At 41.0% G+C, this 18,179-nt stretch overlaps 1 protein-coding gene across 1 annotated transcript in view; it reads right to left on the bottom strand.

Moving 5' to 3' along the window:
- si:ch211-67e16.4 overlaps positions 1 to 18,179 on the bottom strand; it is a 147,049-nt gene that overhangs the window by 28,581 nt on the left and 100,289 nt on the right. Inside the window, exons 7-8 of the mRNA XM_034186599.1 lie at positions 15,864 to 15,950; positions 7,732 to 7,813 (exon numbers count right to left, since the gene is read on the bottom strand). Of these exons, the coding sequence (XP_034042490.1) occupies positions 7,732 to 7,813; positions 15,864 to 15,950 (169 nt within the window). The remainder of the gene's footprint in view (positions 1 to 7,731; positions 7,814 to 15,863; positions 15,951 to 18,179) is intronic.

Here is an 18,179-nt window from a genome sequence, read left to right as displayed (position 1 = left end):
GCTTGAAATTTGAACTGTGTGATGAGTGGTTGCCCCTGTACGCATATGCCCACATCTGGTCACAAGGGGACGCATTGGCCTGGGGAGGCAGTCGAGCGTAACAGGAAGTTGACCATTTTGATTTTAAGTTTCGATTTTGAGCTAATTTTTGCCATTTTTGGCCATTTCCACTACTTACATTTGATCTAACTCATCCTAGGGATTTCATCCAATCATCTTCAAATTTGGTCAACATTATCATGACGCCATGGTGATCAAAAGTTATCAAAAGAATGTAATTAGGTCAAAAGGCGTGGCTACTGGGGTTCATCAAACTTTGGCGAGCGTTACGGAGCACACCGTTTCACTTTGAACGGCTGTCACGCCATACATGCTTTAAACTTGCTGAGGGCTCTGCCCTGAAAGTCTGCATATATTAACTTCCCACCTTTGCCATAGCGTCCCCTGGTGGTAACAGGAAATGTCCTAATTTTACTTTAACAGGTCCTGATGTCACATAGTTAACCCAATCAACTTCATTCCATTTCTAAAACATGCAGAATAAGTTGGTGAACGTAGGCGATAAACGTTGTGAAGTTACGAGTAACCGAGTCCATGTGGCAGCGTGCCGAATATTGCCCATTCGCCATGAAATTACGTTCTTCCTTTTGACGGCTTCAATTTTGTCATATCATCATGAAAATTGATACACAGGTCAAGCACGACAACCTCTTACAATTCATAGGGGCGTCGCCCATAGGCAGGGCAAAGTGCCTCAATAGCGCCCAGTTGAAACTTTCAAAAAACCCTCCCCATAGGGGTTTTTTTTTGGGAGGTAGGATGATGAAAATTGGTACACACGTGTGACTTGCATAGATGTACAAAAAAGTCTCTTGCACCATTTGTCTACTCCAAACAGGAAGTCAGCCATTTTGAATTTTCTTCTCATTTTGGCGTGATTTCCACACGTTGTATTTGAACGAACTCCTCCTAGGGAGTTTGTCGAATGCACTTCATATTTCTTTCACAGCATCCAGAGATGATACTAAATCAAAAGTTATCGAAAGCGTTTCTCTATGTCGAAGGGTGTGGCCACGATGGCGCCACCATTTTGACCCCATAGTTAAACATATCAACTTCATTCCACTTCTAAAACATGCAGAACAAGTTGGTGAATGTAGGCGATGATCGCCTTGAAGTTACGAGTAATGGCGTCCATGCGGCGGCGTGCCGAACATAGCCCCTTCGCCATGAAATTACGCTCTTCCTTTTTGACGGCTTTAATTTTGTCATATAAGCATGAAAATTGATACACAGGCATGACAAACTCTTACAATTCATAGGGGCGTCGCCCATGGGAGTGGCAAAATGCCTCAATAGCGCCCCCTTCAAACTTTCAAAAACATCTCCCCGTATGGGTTTTTTGGAGTAGAGAGATGCAAATTGGTACACATGTGACTTGCACAGATGTATAAAAAAGTCTCTTGCACCATTGGACTACACCAAACAGGAAGTCAGCCATTTTGAATTTTCTTGTCATTTTGGCGTGATTTCCACACGTTGTATTTGAACTCCTCCTCCTAGGGATTTTGTCCAATGCGCTTCAAATTTCTTTCACACTATCCAGAGATGATACTGATCAAAAGTTATTGAAAGCTTTTCTCTATGTCGAAGGGTGTGGCCGCCATTTTGGCCCTTCGCCATGGAACATCAAGTCATGATAACTCCTTCATGGTTTGCCTGATTGACTTGAAACTTCACAAATGTGATGACAGTTGGCCAATGAACACACCTGGCCCCGCTGTTTGTGCTCTGAGCGCCCCCTAGTGGATGAACCATCAACTTATCATAACTCCTTCATGCATTACTGATTGACTTGAAACTTCACATGTGTAATGAGGGTCAGCCCCAAAACACACCAAGCTCCTCTGTTTGTGCTCTGAGCGCCCCCTAGTAGGTGGTTGCGCAGAACCAGGGCCCGTATATGACTGCTTGCAGTCCTAGTTATTCTTATTATTATTATTCTCACTTTTAAAATCAAAATTTCGGCCCTTTCCCATGCTCAAAAACTCACAAAACTTTCCAAAGTAATCCGGCCGGATCCGAAATTCCATATTTTGGGGGTCGTGCACAAGGTGGCAGCGAAATAGCGCTCACTAGAAATTTTCAAAAAACCCTGTGCATATGGGTTTTTTCGTCGTAGCCTCACGAAATTCGGTACACATATTTCCCATGCTGGGACGCACAAAAAAGTCTCTTACCGTCATGGTGAAATGTCGACAGGAAGTCGGCCATTTTGATTTAGAATTTTCATTTGAATTTTCGATTATGAGCTAATTTTTACCATTTTTTAGCCATTTCCACTACTTACATTTGAACAAACTCGTCCTAGGGATTTCATCCAATCGTCTTAAAATTTGGTCAACATCATCATGACTCCATGGTGATCAAAATTTATCGGAGCATGCTGTTTCATTTGGAACGGCTGTCACGCCCACATACTTCATCGTAGATCCTTCAAATGTGCTGGACATGATTACGGCTCCGCCCTGAAAGTCTGCATATATTGACTTCCCACCCGCGCCATAGCATCCCCCGGTGGTAACAAGAAATGTCCTAATTTTACTTTAACAGGTCCTGAGTCACATAGTTAACCCAATCAACTTCATTCCACTTCTAAAACATGCAGAATAAGTTGGTGAACGTAGGCGATAAACGCCGTGAAGTTACGAGTAACGGCGTCCGTGTGGCGGCGTGCCGAATATTGCCCATTCGCCATGAAATTACGTTCTTCCTTTTGACGGCTTCAATTTTGTCATATCATCATGAAAATTGATACACAGGTCAAGCACGACAACCTCTTACAATTCATAGGGGCGTCGCCCATGGGCGGGGCAAAATACCTCAATAGCGCCCCCTTGAAATTTTCAAACACCCCTCTCCATAGGGGTTTTTTGGAGTAGGGAGATGAAAATTGGTACACATGTCTGACTTGCATAGGCCTATAAAAAAGTCTCCTGCACCATTGGTCTACTCCAAACAGGAAGTCAGCCATTTTGAATTTTCTTGTCATTTTGGCGTGATTTCCACATATTGTATTTGAATGAACGCCTCCTAGGGATTTTGTCCAATGCGCTTCAAATTTCTTTCACAGTATCCAGAGATGATACTGATCAAAAGTTATCGAAAGCTTTTCTCTATGTCGAAAGGTGTGGCCGCTATGATGCCGCCATTTTGGCCCTTCGTCATGGAACATCAAGTCATGATAACTCCTTCATGCTTTGCCTGATTGACTTGAAACTTCACATGTGTGATGACAGTTGGCCCCTGAACACAACTGGCCCCTCTGTTTGTGCTCTGAGCACCCCCTAGTGGATGAACCATCAACATGTCAAAACTCCATGCATTGTGTGATTTGCCTGAAATTTGAACTGTGGCATGAGTGGCTGCTCCTGTACGCACATGCCCACATCTGGTCACAAGGGGACGCACTGGCCTGGGTAGGTGGTCGCGCGAACGAGGGCCTGTATATGACTGCTTGCAGTCCTAGTTATTATTATTCTTCTCACTCTTGAAATCGAAATTTCGGCCTGTTCCCATGCTCAAAAACTCACCAAACTTTGCAATGTCATCCGGCCAGATCCGAAATTCGATATTTTGGGGGTGTCGCACATGGCTGAAGCGAAATGGCGAAATAGCGCCCCCTAGAAATTTTTAAAAACATCTCTGCATTGGTGTTTTTTCATCGCAGCCTCACGAAATTGGGGACACATATTTACCCTGCCGGGACGCACAAAAAAGTCTCTTACCGTCATGGTGAAATGTCAACCGGAAGTCGGCCATTTTGATTTTATGTTTCAATTTTGAGCTAATTTTTGCCATTTTTGGACATTTCCAGTACTTACATTTGATCGAACTCGTCCTAGGGATTTCATCCAATCGTCCTCAAATTTGGTCAACATCATCATGAACCCATGGTGATCAAAAGTTCTCAAAAGAATGTAATTAGGTCAAAAGGCGTGGCCGCCATTTTGACCCTTTGCCATCGTTACATCAAGTCATGATTACTTCATGCTTTGCCTGACTGACATGAAACTTCACATGTATGATGACAGTTGGCCCCTGAACACACCTGACCCCTCTGTTTGTGCTCTGATCGCCCCCTAGTGGATGAACTATCAACATGTCATAATCCTTCATGCATTGTGTGATTTGCTTGAAATTTGAACTGTGTGTTGAGTGGTTGCCCCTGCATGCACATGCACAGATCTGGTCACAAGGGGTTGCGCTGGCCTCGGGAGGCGGTCGCGTGGAACGAGGGCCTGTATATGACTGCTTGCAGTCCTAGTTTATTATTATTATTATTATTCTCACTTTTAAAATCCAAATTTCGGCCCTTTCCCATGCTCAAAAACTCACCAAACTTTGCAAAGTTGTCCGGCCGCATCTAAAATTCGACATTTTTGGGGATGCACACATGGTTGCAGTGAAATCATGAAATAGCACCCTCCAGAAATTTTCAAAAAACCCTCCGCATAGGGATTTTTCCATCCTAGCCTCACAAAATTCGACACACATATTTACCATGCGAGGACGCAGAAAAAAGTGTCTTACCGTCATGGTGAAATGTCGACAGGAAGTCAGCCATTTTGATTTTAAGCTTCAATTTTGAGGTAATTTTTGCCATTTTAGGACATTTCCAGTACTTACATTTGAACGAACTCGTCCTAGGGATTTCATCTAATCGTCTTCAAATTTGGTCAATATCATCAGGACCCAATGGTAATCAAAAGTTATCAAAAGAATATAATTAGGTCAAAAGGCGTGGCTTCTAGGGTTCGTCAAACTTTGGTGAGCTTTTCGGAGGGTGCCGTTTCACTTCGAACGGCTGTCACGCCCACATACTTAATCGTAGATCCTTCAAACTTGCTGGGCATGATGAGGGCTCCACCATGAACGTCTGCATATATTAACTTCCCACCTCCGCCATAGCCCCCCCGGTGGTAAGTGGAAATGTCCTATTTTTACTTTAACAGGTCCTGATGTCACATAATTAACCACATCAACTTCATTCCACTTCTAAAACATGCAGAACAAGTTGCTGAACGTAGGCGATGAACGCCGTTAAGTTACGACAAATGGTGCCTGTGTGGCAGCGTGCCGAATATTGACCTTTCGCCATGAAAATATGTTCTTCCTTTTGACGGCTTTAATTTTGTCATATTATCATGAAAATTGATACACTGGTCAAGCATGTCAACCTATTACAATTCATAGGGGTGTCGCCCATGGGCGGGGCAAAATGCCTCAATAGCGCCCCCTCGAAACTTTCAAAAACCCCGCCCCATTGGGGGTTTTTTGGAGTCGGGAGATGAAAATTGGTACACTTGTGTGACTTGCATAGACGTACAAAAAAGTCTCTTGCACCATGGGTCTACTCCAAACAAAACAGTAAGTCGGCCATTTTGAATTTTCTTCTCATTTTGGCGTGATTTCCACATGTTGTATTTGAACGAACTCCTCCTAGGGATTTTGTCCAATGCACTTCAAATTTCTTTCAGAGCATCCAGAGATGATATTGATCAAAAGTTATCGAAAGCTTTTATCCATGTCAAAGGGTGTGGCCCCTATGGCATCACCATTTTAAGCTTTTGCCATGGATCATTATACTTAAACAGGTACGGATGTCACATAGTTCACCCCATCAACTTCCTTCCACTTCTAAAACATACAGAACAAGTAGGTGAACGTAGGAAATGATTGCTGTGAAGTTACGAGTAACGGCAGCCGTGTGGCGGCTTGCCAAATATCGCCCCCTTCACCATGAAATTACGTTCTTTCATTTGACAGTTTTAATTTTGTCCTATCATCATGAAAATTGATACACAGGTCAAGCACAACAACCTCTTGCAATTCATAGGGGTGTCGCCCATGGGTGGGGCAAAATGCTTCAATAGTACCCCCCTCCAAATTTTTAAAAAGCCCTCCGCATTGGGGGGTTTTATCGTAGTCTCACGAAATTCGTTACACATATCTACCATGGTAGGATGCACAAAAAAGTCTCAACATCATCGTGAAATGTTGACAGGAAGTCAGCCATTTTGATTTTAAGTTTCGATTTTGAGGTAATTTTTGCCATTTTTGGCCATTTCCACTACTTACATTTGAACGAACTCATCCTAGGTATTTCATCCAATCGTCGTCAAATTTGGTCCACATCATCATGACACACTGTCAAAAGTATTCCATTTATTAATCCTATTAGCTCAACCAATAATTTGCATCACCTTTTACCAAAATTGGAGTAACTTTAACTTGCGACCCCTGTACAAAATGAAACTGGCCTTTGTCACCATTCATGCTGTTTTTATCCTGTAACCCCGCAGAATTCAGTCACAGATAGTCCAAACTATACCTTTTTGGAATCTTTATGATCAGGCAAATAATGTGGAATATTTTTCAATATGATTGCAGAATCTTTTAATTTGGCCTCTGTGTAATTCTTCAATTGACCCCTACCTGACCACCGATTGAAAATTCAAGTGGCCAATCATTTTTTTCAAAAGAGGAGTGTCTACAAAGTATTTCTTTCGAATTTGATGATTTTATCACCATTTGCATGATTGTTTCAGTTATCTGCTACACTACTTATGGGCAAGACCAATCACTATGTTCATGCCACATTTGGAATCAACAGTTCAAAAACTGTGACCAGCAAAGTTGTTTTGTTGATTTTAGTGTTTGACCTTCCTGTGATCTTGACTCTGGACTGACCTTAACCCTTTTGTGTGCTAAAAGGTATCTTTCTTGGGCTCCTATATGCCAACTTACCAGAGTCTGCAATGATAATTTGCATGCCTGGTCATGCTCTTAAAAAAAAACAACTCTAAATTTTCTAAATCTAGGTTTTTTCATGATGACATCATAGCTTAATACATTTGAAATATTCTGGATCAAGCCCTTTAATTTGGTGTCTGACACAACATGTTTTACTGAAATATGAAATTTAACATTAATGTAGGTCATCTTTGCCCCTCAAGGTAAATCCTGAAGGTTACGGTCAATCGCTTATCCCAGGTAATGGCTTATGTTCATGCCACATTTGGAACCAACAGTTCAAAAATTGCAACCAGGAAAGTTGTTTTGTTGATTTTAGTGTTTGACCTTGAGCTCGATCCTTTTGTGTGGTGAAAAGTATGTTGATACGACTGCTATATGTGAACTTACAAGAGTCTGCGATGATGATTTACATGCTTTGTCACACCCTTAAAAAAAAAAAATGCAGTTTTTTTTCATGATGCCATCAAATGTTGTCATAACTTAAAACTTTTTATATACTCTATATATTTATATATTAATTTGTTGTATTACTTTATCAGGAGCAACTGGCCTGACAACAACAACATGACATGTTTTACTGTCATCTGAAATTTGACCCAATTCAGATCACATTTGACCTCACTTATCCCAGGTAATGGCTTAAGGCCAATCACTATGTTCATGCCAAATTTGGAGGCAAAATTTCAAAAATTGTGACCAGGAAAGTTGTTCTGTTGAATTTAGTGTTTGACCTTGTTGTGACCTTGACCTTTGACTTCAAGCTTCCTTTTGTGTTCTGAAAGGTATCTTGCTAAGGCTGCTATCTGTGAAGTTGCAAGAGTCTGTGATGTAAAATGTGTCCTGCAGAGTGAGTTAAAACTGAAAAATGCAATGTTTACAAACCAACACACATAGATACATAAGTGATCTTACCAGAAACCACTCTGGGCTGCTCATGCTGGCCACTGATGGGAAAACCAGGATGGTCAGACAGCACCGCACCACCACCCTGAGCCTGACAGCAAGACAAAAATGGGTTGAATCATTTTGTGAAGTAAAGTTAATCTTTAATGTTATCTGTTAATGTCACACAAATTTTGTATATACAAAGATAAAAGTGTGTGTGTGCATGTGGCCCTGTATGCTGTCTGATCCCTGTCGCAGATGAGTTCAACCACTGTGGTATCATTCGCATATTTTATAATGAGGTTAGTTGGGTGGGTTGGAGAGCAGTCGAAGGGTGGGACATAAAAATGCAACTACTTAGGACAGAGTCTTGTAGAGTCTCTACAAGAGCAGAAGTCAGACTACCAGAGCAAGAATTTTAGCTGAGGAAGCTTCTGCGATTTGAAGCAAAACGTCCTCGCGTCTAGCAACCCAGTCCAGTCGAAGATTCAAGCTTCTCTACTATGGAAAACACCTGGACAACTGACAGCCTACACAGAAACATTCTTTGGAGTATTTCACAGTCTAAAATGAATGATTTGCTCAGCTTAACATCCCCCACCCCCACCAAAAAAACCCTAAAACAGCAATTTGCATGCTTTTTTTAAGAAATACTAACTCAGCCACTACTGAGTACACAGAAGACGCTTATAGTCAGACTAACTCAAGTTTAACAAAGCATTTAATTAAGTGGTTTTGTATATTTAATTTGCTTTGTCCTCTCCACTGTTAATTCATTTTAATCAATTTCATTTTGTGGTTCTGATGTCATTAGTTAGATGAATCATTTAATTTAAGGTATTCTAGCTACTTTGTTTTGCCTCCATTCCACTCAGTAATGTTCATGCAAATTATTACCGTAATTTTGTGAAGTTTAAAGTTCACTTTAAAGTTTAACATTTTTTAACGTATTTCACTGACATCCATTTTACAGTCAAACTGTTTATTTTAAAACTACTGTCAACCTATGTCCAACTATTTTATTTCTACCACACACACACACACACACACACACACACACACACACACACACACACACACACACACACACACACACACACACACACACACACACACACACACACACACACACACACACACACACACACACACACACACACACCTCTCTGTCTCGTTTTTGGAAGGTGGTGTGAACATAATGTTCTTTTGTCAATTGAGGAATTTTTCCATATTTCTGAAAGAGCCTAAATTTTCTATTGAGGTTGGTGTCATTGTGAAACCGATGATCTGTTTGTCTGAAGATAATGGCAGTGCAGTACAGTTTGGTGTACTGTGTGTGTAATTGGTGTCAAATGGTGAAAGAACTTGAGTGTTGTATTGTATTTGATACTGTTCCTGTCCAAAGCACAAATGAGGCCTAATATAGCTGTAAATGATTAACTTTATCTGTGAAACTGCTGATTTTGAAAACAGCATTAAATGATTATTGTGGAATTGTAGTAATATTCTGACTGTTCATTTGAATGCCTGTAATGGAATGCAATGTAATGGAAATCTATTGGCACAGCAGCCCCACCAAGATTTTTTTTTTTTTCATCAGACGCCACTAGTTGAGTTCCTCTTCTAAAAACTGTTGAGGTCTAAGGTTATAAAAACATTCTGGACTCACATGCCATTCCAACTCATTGCTTAATTTATTACCACCATTGAAAAATATCAGCTACCTATTTTATAAACACTACCCAAACTAGAGCCCGTGGATCCCCATGGCCAACACGCTAGTCTATGTTATAATAATATTACTAACTAATATAACTAATATTTTTGGAGAAATTAGCGTTATTAGCTAACAGTTAACAATGGTCATTGTGCTACAATGCACCATGGGAGTTCAGAGTTATTGTGGCTCATCATGTTAGTTACGTCCGCCAAGGACGTAATAAAATCATTGCCGTTTATTTATTTGTCTGTCTGTCTACCTGTTAGCAGGATTGCGGATTTTGACTAAATTTTCAACACAGATGGATGATAGGCCATGGAAGAACCCATTAATTTTTGGCAGTGATTCGGATAAGGATTCTGGATCAAGATTTCCCTTGATATAGGCTTTGAAGGATTATGTCTAAACTACTTCCCAGATACTCACCAAATTTGCACCACAGATAAATATTAGCGCATGGAAGGCTCCACTGAATTTGGAGATGATCTGGATCCAGATCCAGACTGTGGATCAAGGCTAGACATGGGCTGATAACCGGTTTCACGGTATACCATGGTATGAAAAAGCCACGCCATCAAAACCACAAAAATTTTCCATTATACCGTCCCTACGGTATGAGCGGGTTATGAGAATTCTTGACAGGCAGAGGAGACGTGGCCACTGCCGCCCTTCCCCCTGGCGCACACAGGCAGCTAACATTAGCTAGCTCTGCATCATGGCTGAAGAAGGCGAAGCCTGCACTGAACTTTTCCCTCCATCTAAAAGGACCAAGTCGGCTTTTTTGTTTTATTTTTCGCGAAATAGCCCTTCAAACCAAAAACAGTGGCAACAAAGCACCGTAGCTATGGCCTGTGTCAGACTCGGAGTGATTCAAAATACCCGCAAAGGATTACATGGAAGGAGTAAACTTCAGCCCATCTTTGAAACCGCTGAGAAGTACAAGCTGTGGACTCAAGTCGTGCTTGGAGTCGACCAAATTTCTCCCACAAACATGTCAAGAAGGACAAATACATCTAACCCAAGCACGTTGTTAGTGAAGCTGGGCCAAGTATTGAGCATCCGGAGTTCCGAACCTTATTCCAGCCACGTTTCTCCCTAAGCAAGTAATTCATGTTTCCCATGGGGCAGATGCTACATGTCAAAAAGAGAGACTATTATTTTGGTATTTTCTTTAAAGTTGTCAGTGGTATAGTGCTCGTAGTGGTAGACATCGCATCAATTAGTGCGCTTGAATCACACGCGCTTCATATGCAAATAGCCATAATGTCATTAAGGCACATTTTAAAGCTATACATAATACCGTGAAACCGCTGTATTTTTGCCCATGGTTATCATACCGTCCATATCTCATACTGGCCCATGCCTAATCAAAATGTTACTTTATATAGGCTTTGAAGAATTATGTCAAAACTACTTCACAGATTCTCACCAAATTTGCACCACAGATACATATTACACCATGGAAGACTCCATTAAATTTTGGAGGTGATCTGGATCCGGATTCTGGATCAAGTTTCACTTTATAGGCTTTTAATGACTACGTCAAAACTACTTCATGGATTCTCACCAAATTTGCACCACAGACAGATATTGGGGCATGGAAGACTCCACTGAAATTTGGAGGTGATCCAGATCCAGATTCTGGCTCAGGATTTCACTTTACGTAGGCTTTGAAGGATTACATCCAAACTACTTTGCGAATTCTCACCACATTTCCACCACTGATAGATATTAATGCATCAAAGACTCCACTGAATTTTGGAGGTGATCCCAATCCGGATTGGTGGACATCAGAAATCACTGATTGCTCTTGTTGAACAGTGTTGCTAGTGTTATTGAAAAATAGTGTTATTGAAAATTGTTATTCCAAGGTTGATACAGCTGGGGGTGGTAGTGGAGATAAGCCCCACTACCTAAAAAGTGTACCCATATGGCGTGTGTTTCAAATAGCCTCTGACAACCAAGTCCAACTCCTGTCTTGCTCGTGTGGCTTAGCTTCTAAGCTTGGCAGAACTGGTTCTACTAACAGGAGAAGGGGCGAAAGTGGGTCTCGGGCGCATCAAAACCAGTTTCTTCGGGTAGATGGAACTCGTCAGCATAGGAAGGCAGTTCATCTAGGAGAAGGAAACTTTGATCTCAAACCTCTACTGCCTTGCAGCCATATCCCATCTTGGACAAGGCTTTCAGGAGTAAACCTCAAGGACCAATCTGCAGTCGGAGTCCCTAAGGTGGTCTGTTGCTGAACTTCAGCATTTCTCATCAACTCCTGCGACGCTGTCGCTGCCAAACTGCATTGGGTTCTGCCTTCCTTTAGACCACAGTGACAGCGTGGAGGGGGAGACCTGCTGCATGGGCAACAGCGGATCTTCCATATTAGCCTACTCAGGCTTTGTAGCTCCACTGGAGAGGACGCTCCAGCGTCATCGCAAGATGTCGGCACAACATGAGAAGTGGCAGTTTACCGGTTATAAGCTTGTCCATTTGTTGAAGGAAACAAGCACCAGGGCTCCCTGCTGATGGTGGGAGGGACCAGTAACTATTACATTTGTGTAAGGTCTTTTTTTTTCCATTGCCTAATCAGAACATCAGTTTGTCAAAACAATGCTATTTACTGCTTTTTATATAGGACTGAAATTATTGTGCAGACTGGAGGTTACCCTCCACAATAGTTTGTTTCTCATTTGGCTCTTTGCAAAAAATAATTGCCCACCCCTGGTTTATAAGAACAATATTATCTCATTGCCTCCAGTACTGTGCTCCTATGCTCTTGACCACTGCTGTTCTCAGTATTGTTTTACACTTGTTACTATATTTTATATAACGGGTGAGTGGGTCCTTGTCAATTGATTGGTGCTTTGTCACATGTCTCATGTCACATGACATGAATTAATTCATCTCATTTGTGTTGCCTTGCATTTATAGTGCAGCTTGGTTCCATTTAGAGTGCAAATTTGGATCCATTGCACTCTGCACGCACATGCACACCCTCATGGATGCACGTATACGTCATCACGCACGCACATGTGCGCACACACGTGATTGCGTCCATGCGTCGCAAGAAAGAAAAGCTGTGTTCATTACAGTTTTCCTGACATCTGATATATGAACATCCTGACATCTGATATATGAACACTAACATAGATGAGACTAAGCAACCTTTAAACAAGAGGCTATACCAGCACCGCAGAGAGGTCGCCAGTGGACCTCAGTCTGCAGTTCATCTCCACCTGAAAGACACTAACCACACGTTTGAGGACAAGGAAGTTAAAATCTTAGCCAGAGAGAAGAAATGGTTTGAGAGAGGTGTCAAGGAAGCATTCTTTGTAAAACAGTTGAAACCCAGCCTTAACCGGGGGGCGGGTCTCAGACACACTTTGTCCCCTGTTTACAATGGGGTACTCAGGTCAAAGCAGTTTCAGTCTTTTGTTCATGGTAATGAGTCATTCACGTCATCAGGAGAGTCGTCAAGGGAGCCATCAAGGGAGGCTTCCATCCCATCATTAGGAGAGTGCTAACTAGAGCACAATAGGTGCTAATTAGAGCTATTGTTCAGTCACTAGCCTATAGCTGTCGGCCTCTCGGTAGGAGGGGTCTGGTTAGGTTAAAAACTCCAGCTTTTGTTGGCTTCTGGTTTATTCTTCTCTACAAGAGTCAAGACAGAAGTCAGATTACCAGAGCAAGAATTTTAGCTGAGGAAGCTTCTGTGATTTGAAGTGAAACGTCCTCACGTCAAGCAACCCAGTCCAGTCGAAGATTCAAGCTTCTCTACTATGGAAACCACCTGGACAACTGAGAGCCTACACAGAAACTCTTCTATCCATGTTGATGGTTGTTTTACATTTTCTTCCACGCGTCTCTGGTTTTTTTGTCCATTTTAAAGCATTGGAGATCATTGTAGATGAACAGCCTATAATTTTTTGCACCTGCGTATAAGTTTTCCCCTCTCCAATCAACTTTTTAATCAAACTACGCTGTTCTTCTGAACAATGTCTTGAACGTTCCATTTTCCTCAGGCTTTCAAAGAGAAAAGCATGTTCAACAGGTGCTGGCTTCATCCTTAAATAGGGAACACCTGATTCACACCTGTTTGTTCCACAAATTGACAAACTCACTGACTGAATGCCACACTACTATTATTGTGAACACCCCCTTTTCTACTTGTTTTTACTAATAGCCCAATTTCATAGCCTTAAGAGTGTTCCTTATCATAAATGCTTGGTCTTGTTGGATTTGTGAGAATCTACTGAATCTACTGGTACCTTGTTTCCCATGTAGCAATAAGAAATATACTCAAAACCTGGACTAATCTTTTTAGTCACATAGCACTCCTATTATTCTGAACACTACTGTATGTTACAGCTTTCACCTCATGAAATATTTGTACCATTGAACTCGAACATTCATTATTTGTATAGTGTTTAGTTACCGTCTGTAAAATGTTCTTTGAAATTTTTTTAAAATAAAGTAGAGAAAAAAAAAATTCACAAAGGAGAAGACATAACGACAACAGACAGGCAGCAGATGCACCACGATGGCATTAGGACACTCTGGCCTTAAGGTCAGATGACCTAAAAATCCCTGTACAGATCATTATGTCCTCATTTATATGCACAGCCAAATATGACAGAAGAATCATAGGAAACAGAGAACCTAATTTCCTAGACAGTGAACTTTATTCCTGGACCTGAGAATAAAGCCTTCAGTGAACTGTTTGTTGCTTAAGGCTTCCAATGTTATGAGTGCAGTCACTCACTTGTGTTCTCCTCTGTCCTCTTACTTCCTCGTTCTCGGCTCTCTGCGTCCCACCTGGCCCCGGTTCCAGCTCCATATACTCCAGGACTCCTACTCATTCTCAGACTCCCAAGTCTGGCCCTGTGTGCTCTGCGGCTCCCAAACTTCCACCACCATATGTGGGCCCGGTTTCGGCTCAGCAGGCTTCCACCAGCACCTCCGTTATTTATTTTTGTAATTAAAGCTCTTTTCATTCAAAACCTGGTGTCTGAGTCCATCTCCTTTTAACGGCCCGGTACTGTCCGGACCTCTAACCACAACAGGTTATCCTCAAGTACTGTGAACAACATACCAAATGAAATACCTCAACAGTAAAAGTTGTTAGCCATAACAACAGATAATTTGTAAAATAAATATTATTCACAAAACAATTTTTCTTTGTCAATAATTATAAATGTAGCATAACTGGAAACACATTTTCACCAAAAGTCAGCTGTCCTCCATATATAGTACAAATAACCACATCTTTCTGTATTTGCTTGGGACTCCGGTGAGGGCAGTTGCAACTCCTCCTCTCTCCTCTATCTCTGCTTCAACCTTCAATTCCCTACTTCACCAGATTGAGAATTCTTCAAACTATATTGGATTAACCATGGAATTGATCAGCTGGTCTCTGAACGGTATTGACACCATTTTTTCAACAAGGAAATCAGGATTGAGAGACCCTTTGTGCGCAGATGGAACCTAGCCTGTGGGCTATGTTCTCAACGCCTGGCAGAAATGATGTGTTGCATGCTAGGTACCACTCTCTGTGGAGGACGTCGAAGATTTATTTATATTTGGTTTTATCGTGGGAGGGCTGGTACGTATTGGTTTATGTGCTGCCCTGACCTACCACAGAATTGGCAAGATGGCTGCTACCAGAACCATGACCCATCACCTGAACATCATGATTCATGAGTTGGGCAAGGCGGTACAGTCTCAGACTCCATTAACTCTTGAACTCAGACATAAGTTGGATAACATCTTGGAGCAAATGTACGCCTTGCAAAGGAAGATGTCGGAGACCAGGAAATACTCATAAATTGGATTTGGTTGGTCAGAGGAACTGTAAATGTGTTTTCTCTGCTAAACCCTAAACGTGGCAGGCCTATCAGCTTCCGAAGATCAAAACACCCCGCTGTTTTCCTCCAGAAGAATTTCTACAGCCTTGGTGAACCATTCAGCTGCCCTCTTACCTTCTGCCATCCACGAGAGTCTGATGTTGTCAAGGCAACTCCAGACATTATGCACACACTGACAGAAACTGATACAAACTCATCTGACTGATACAAACTCATCTCATCTGCATTCATGGCACACGCCCCATACCCCTCCCCCCCACCTCTACCACTCTCCCTTGCCTCCGCCCTGCTCCCCCCCGAGCTCACTGCTCCCCCCCACATTGCCTCAATTTGGATGACGGGCTGTCTTAAAGTTTAGCGTACATAAACAATCAAATGCATGTTTATGGGTGTTCTAATTCTGATGTGTGCCATTATTACAGTCAACTTATAATAACTGTGGATTAATTTTGAAATTTTGTTTCACTTGTTGTAATGACAATAAATCTATCTATATCTAGAACCCGTGGTTCCCCACAGGTCAACGTACAAGTACAAACGGAATTGTTCACTGTGTAAATATACATCTCAGCATGGTTACTTACCTGAACCTGGTCCAGACATGCCTGGAGTTTTCTCTTCGCTCTCCATTTGGCCACCCTCAGTCTGGTCTTCTCTCGACGCTCTCGCACCTTCATTACAAAAGCATGAAAATATAGTTATGTGAAAGGTGGCATCTTTTCAACAATCTCATTCAAGTTACCAGAGTCTTAAAAACATGACAGAATGTAATCAAAAACAACCCACACTCTCTAAGGTCATCACTGCACTACAAACGTACATTTCCCTTGTTTGAGACCACTGATCTGTATATATTCCTGGATAGCTCATTGTCCCACACACTCGGTACATCCACTCCAAATTATGCAGACTGCACATAGACAGCATATTAGAAGGTCAACAATTTCAAGTAATAACTGAGCTGATTCTCTCATTTACTTATTTTTGTTCTTCGGATAATGTAAGATTGATCCCTCCTAATCTATGCCTGCTATGATAAGCTATGTGATTTATTTATCTTTCTTTTATTACTTTGACACTTTCTTCACTCATATCTCACTGGGACAAATACTCAATTCTAAAAATTATTGTTCTTTAATGAGAGTTTATACAGGTTTTGTGGACTCATCAGCAAGCTTATATATACATATACATACATATATACACACACATATGCGTATGTGTGTACTGGTATACAAATAATGAATGGTTATGAGTTCAATGGTATGAATATTTCATAAGGTGTAAGCTGAAACAAAACCATTCAATGAGGCAAAGCCAAGTTGAGAGTCCTACAAGGACTCTATTGTAATTGCGCTGTTTATTATTATTATTATTATTTATTTATTATTAGGGCCTGAGTAGGAAAAGTCCTACAAGGACCCTATTATAATTGTGCTGTTTATTATTTATTATTATTAGGGCCCGAGTAGTAAAAAGTCCTGCGAGGACCCGATTCTAATTGCGCTGTTTATTATTATTATTATTATAAGGGCCCGAGTAGGAAAAAGTCCTACGAGGACACTATTGTAATTGCTTTGTTCATTATTATTATTAGGGACGGAGTAGGAAAAGTCCAACGAGGACCTTATTGTAATTGCGCTTTTTTATTATTACGACTATTATTATTTAGTATTATTAGGGCCAGAGTAGTAAAAAGTCCGATGAGGACCCAATTGTAATTGCGCTGTTTATTATTATTTATTATTAGGGCTCGAGTAGGAAAAAGTCCTACGAGGACCCGATTACAATAGCGCTGTTTATTATTATTATTTATTATAAGGGCACGAATAGGAAAAAGTCCTACAAGGACCCAATTGTAATTGCACCATTTATTAGGGCCCGAGTAGGAAAAAGTCCTACGAGGACCCTATTGTAATTGCGCTGTTTATTATTATTAGGGCCCGAGTAGGAAAAAGTCCTACGAGGACCCTATTGTAATTGTGCTGTTTAGTATTAGGGCCGGAGTAGGCAACGTCCTATGAGGACCCTATTGTAATTGCGCTGTTTATTATTATTGTTTATTATTATTAGGGCCTGAGTAGGAAAAAGTCCTACGAGGACCCTATTGTAATTGTGCTGTTTATTATTATTATTATTATTATTTATTAGGGCCCGAGTAGGACAATGTCCTACAAGGACCCTATTGTAATTGAGCTGTTTATTATTATTATTATTATTTATTAGGGCCAGAGTAAGCAACGTCCTACGAACACCCTATTGTAATTGCGCTGTTTATTATTATTATTATTATTATTATTAGGGCCCAAGAAGGCAACGTCCTACGAGGACCCTATTTTAATTGCGATGTTTATTATTATTATTTATTATTATTAGGGCCCGAGTTGGCAACGTCCTACGAGGACCCTATTGTAATTGCGCTGTTTATTATTATTATTATTTATTATAATTAGGGAATGAGTAGGCAACGTCCTACGAGGACCCTATTGTAATTGCGCTGTTTATTATTATTATTATTTATTATAATTAGGGCCTGAGTAGGCAACGTCCTACGAGGACCCTATTGTAATTGCGCTGTTTATTATTATTATTATATATTATTATTATTAGGGCCCGAGAAGGCAACGTCCTATGAAGACAATATTGTAATTGCACTGTTTATTATTATTATTATTCATTATTAGGGCCCGAGTAGGCAACATCCTACGAGGACCCTATTGTAATTGCACTGTTTATTATTATTATTATTAGGGCATGAGTAGGCAACGTCCTACGAGGACCCTATTGTAATTGTGCTGTTTATTATTATTATTATTAGGGCCCGAGTAGGCAATGTCCTACGAGGACCCTATTGTAACTGCGCTGTTTATTATTATTATTAGGGCACGAGTAGGCAACGT

This window comes from Thalassophryne amazonica, chromosome 14 (genome assembly GCF_902500255.1).
Source record: "Thalassophryne amazonica chromosome 14, fThaAma1.1, whole genome shotgun sequence".
Lineage (NCBI taxonomy): Eukaryota > Metazoa > Chordata > Actinopteri > Batrachoidiformes > Batrachoididae > Thalassophryne > Thalassophryne amazonica.
This window is presented reverse-complemented; position numbering and strand designations above follow the sequence as displayed.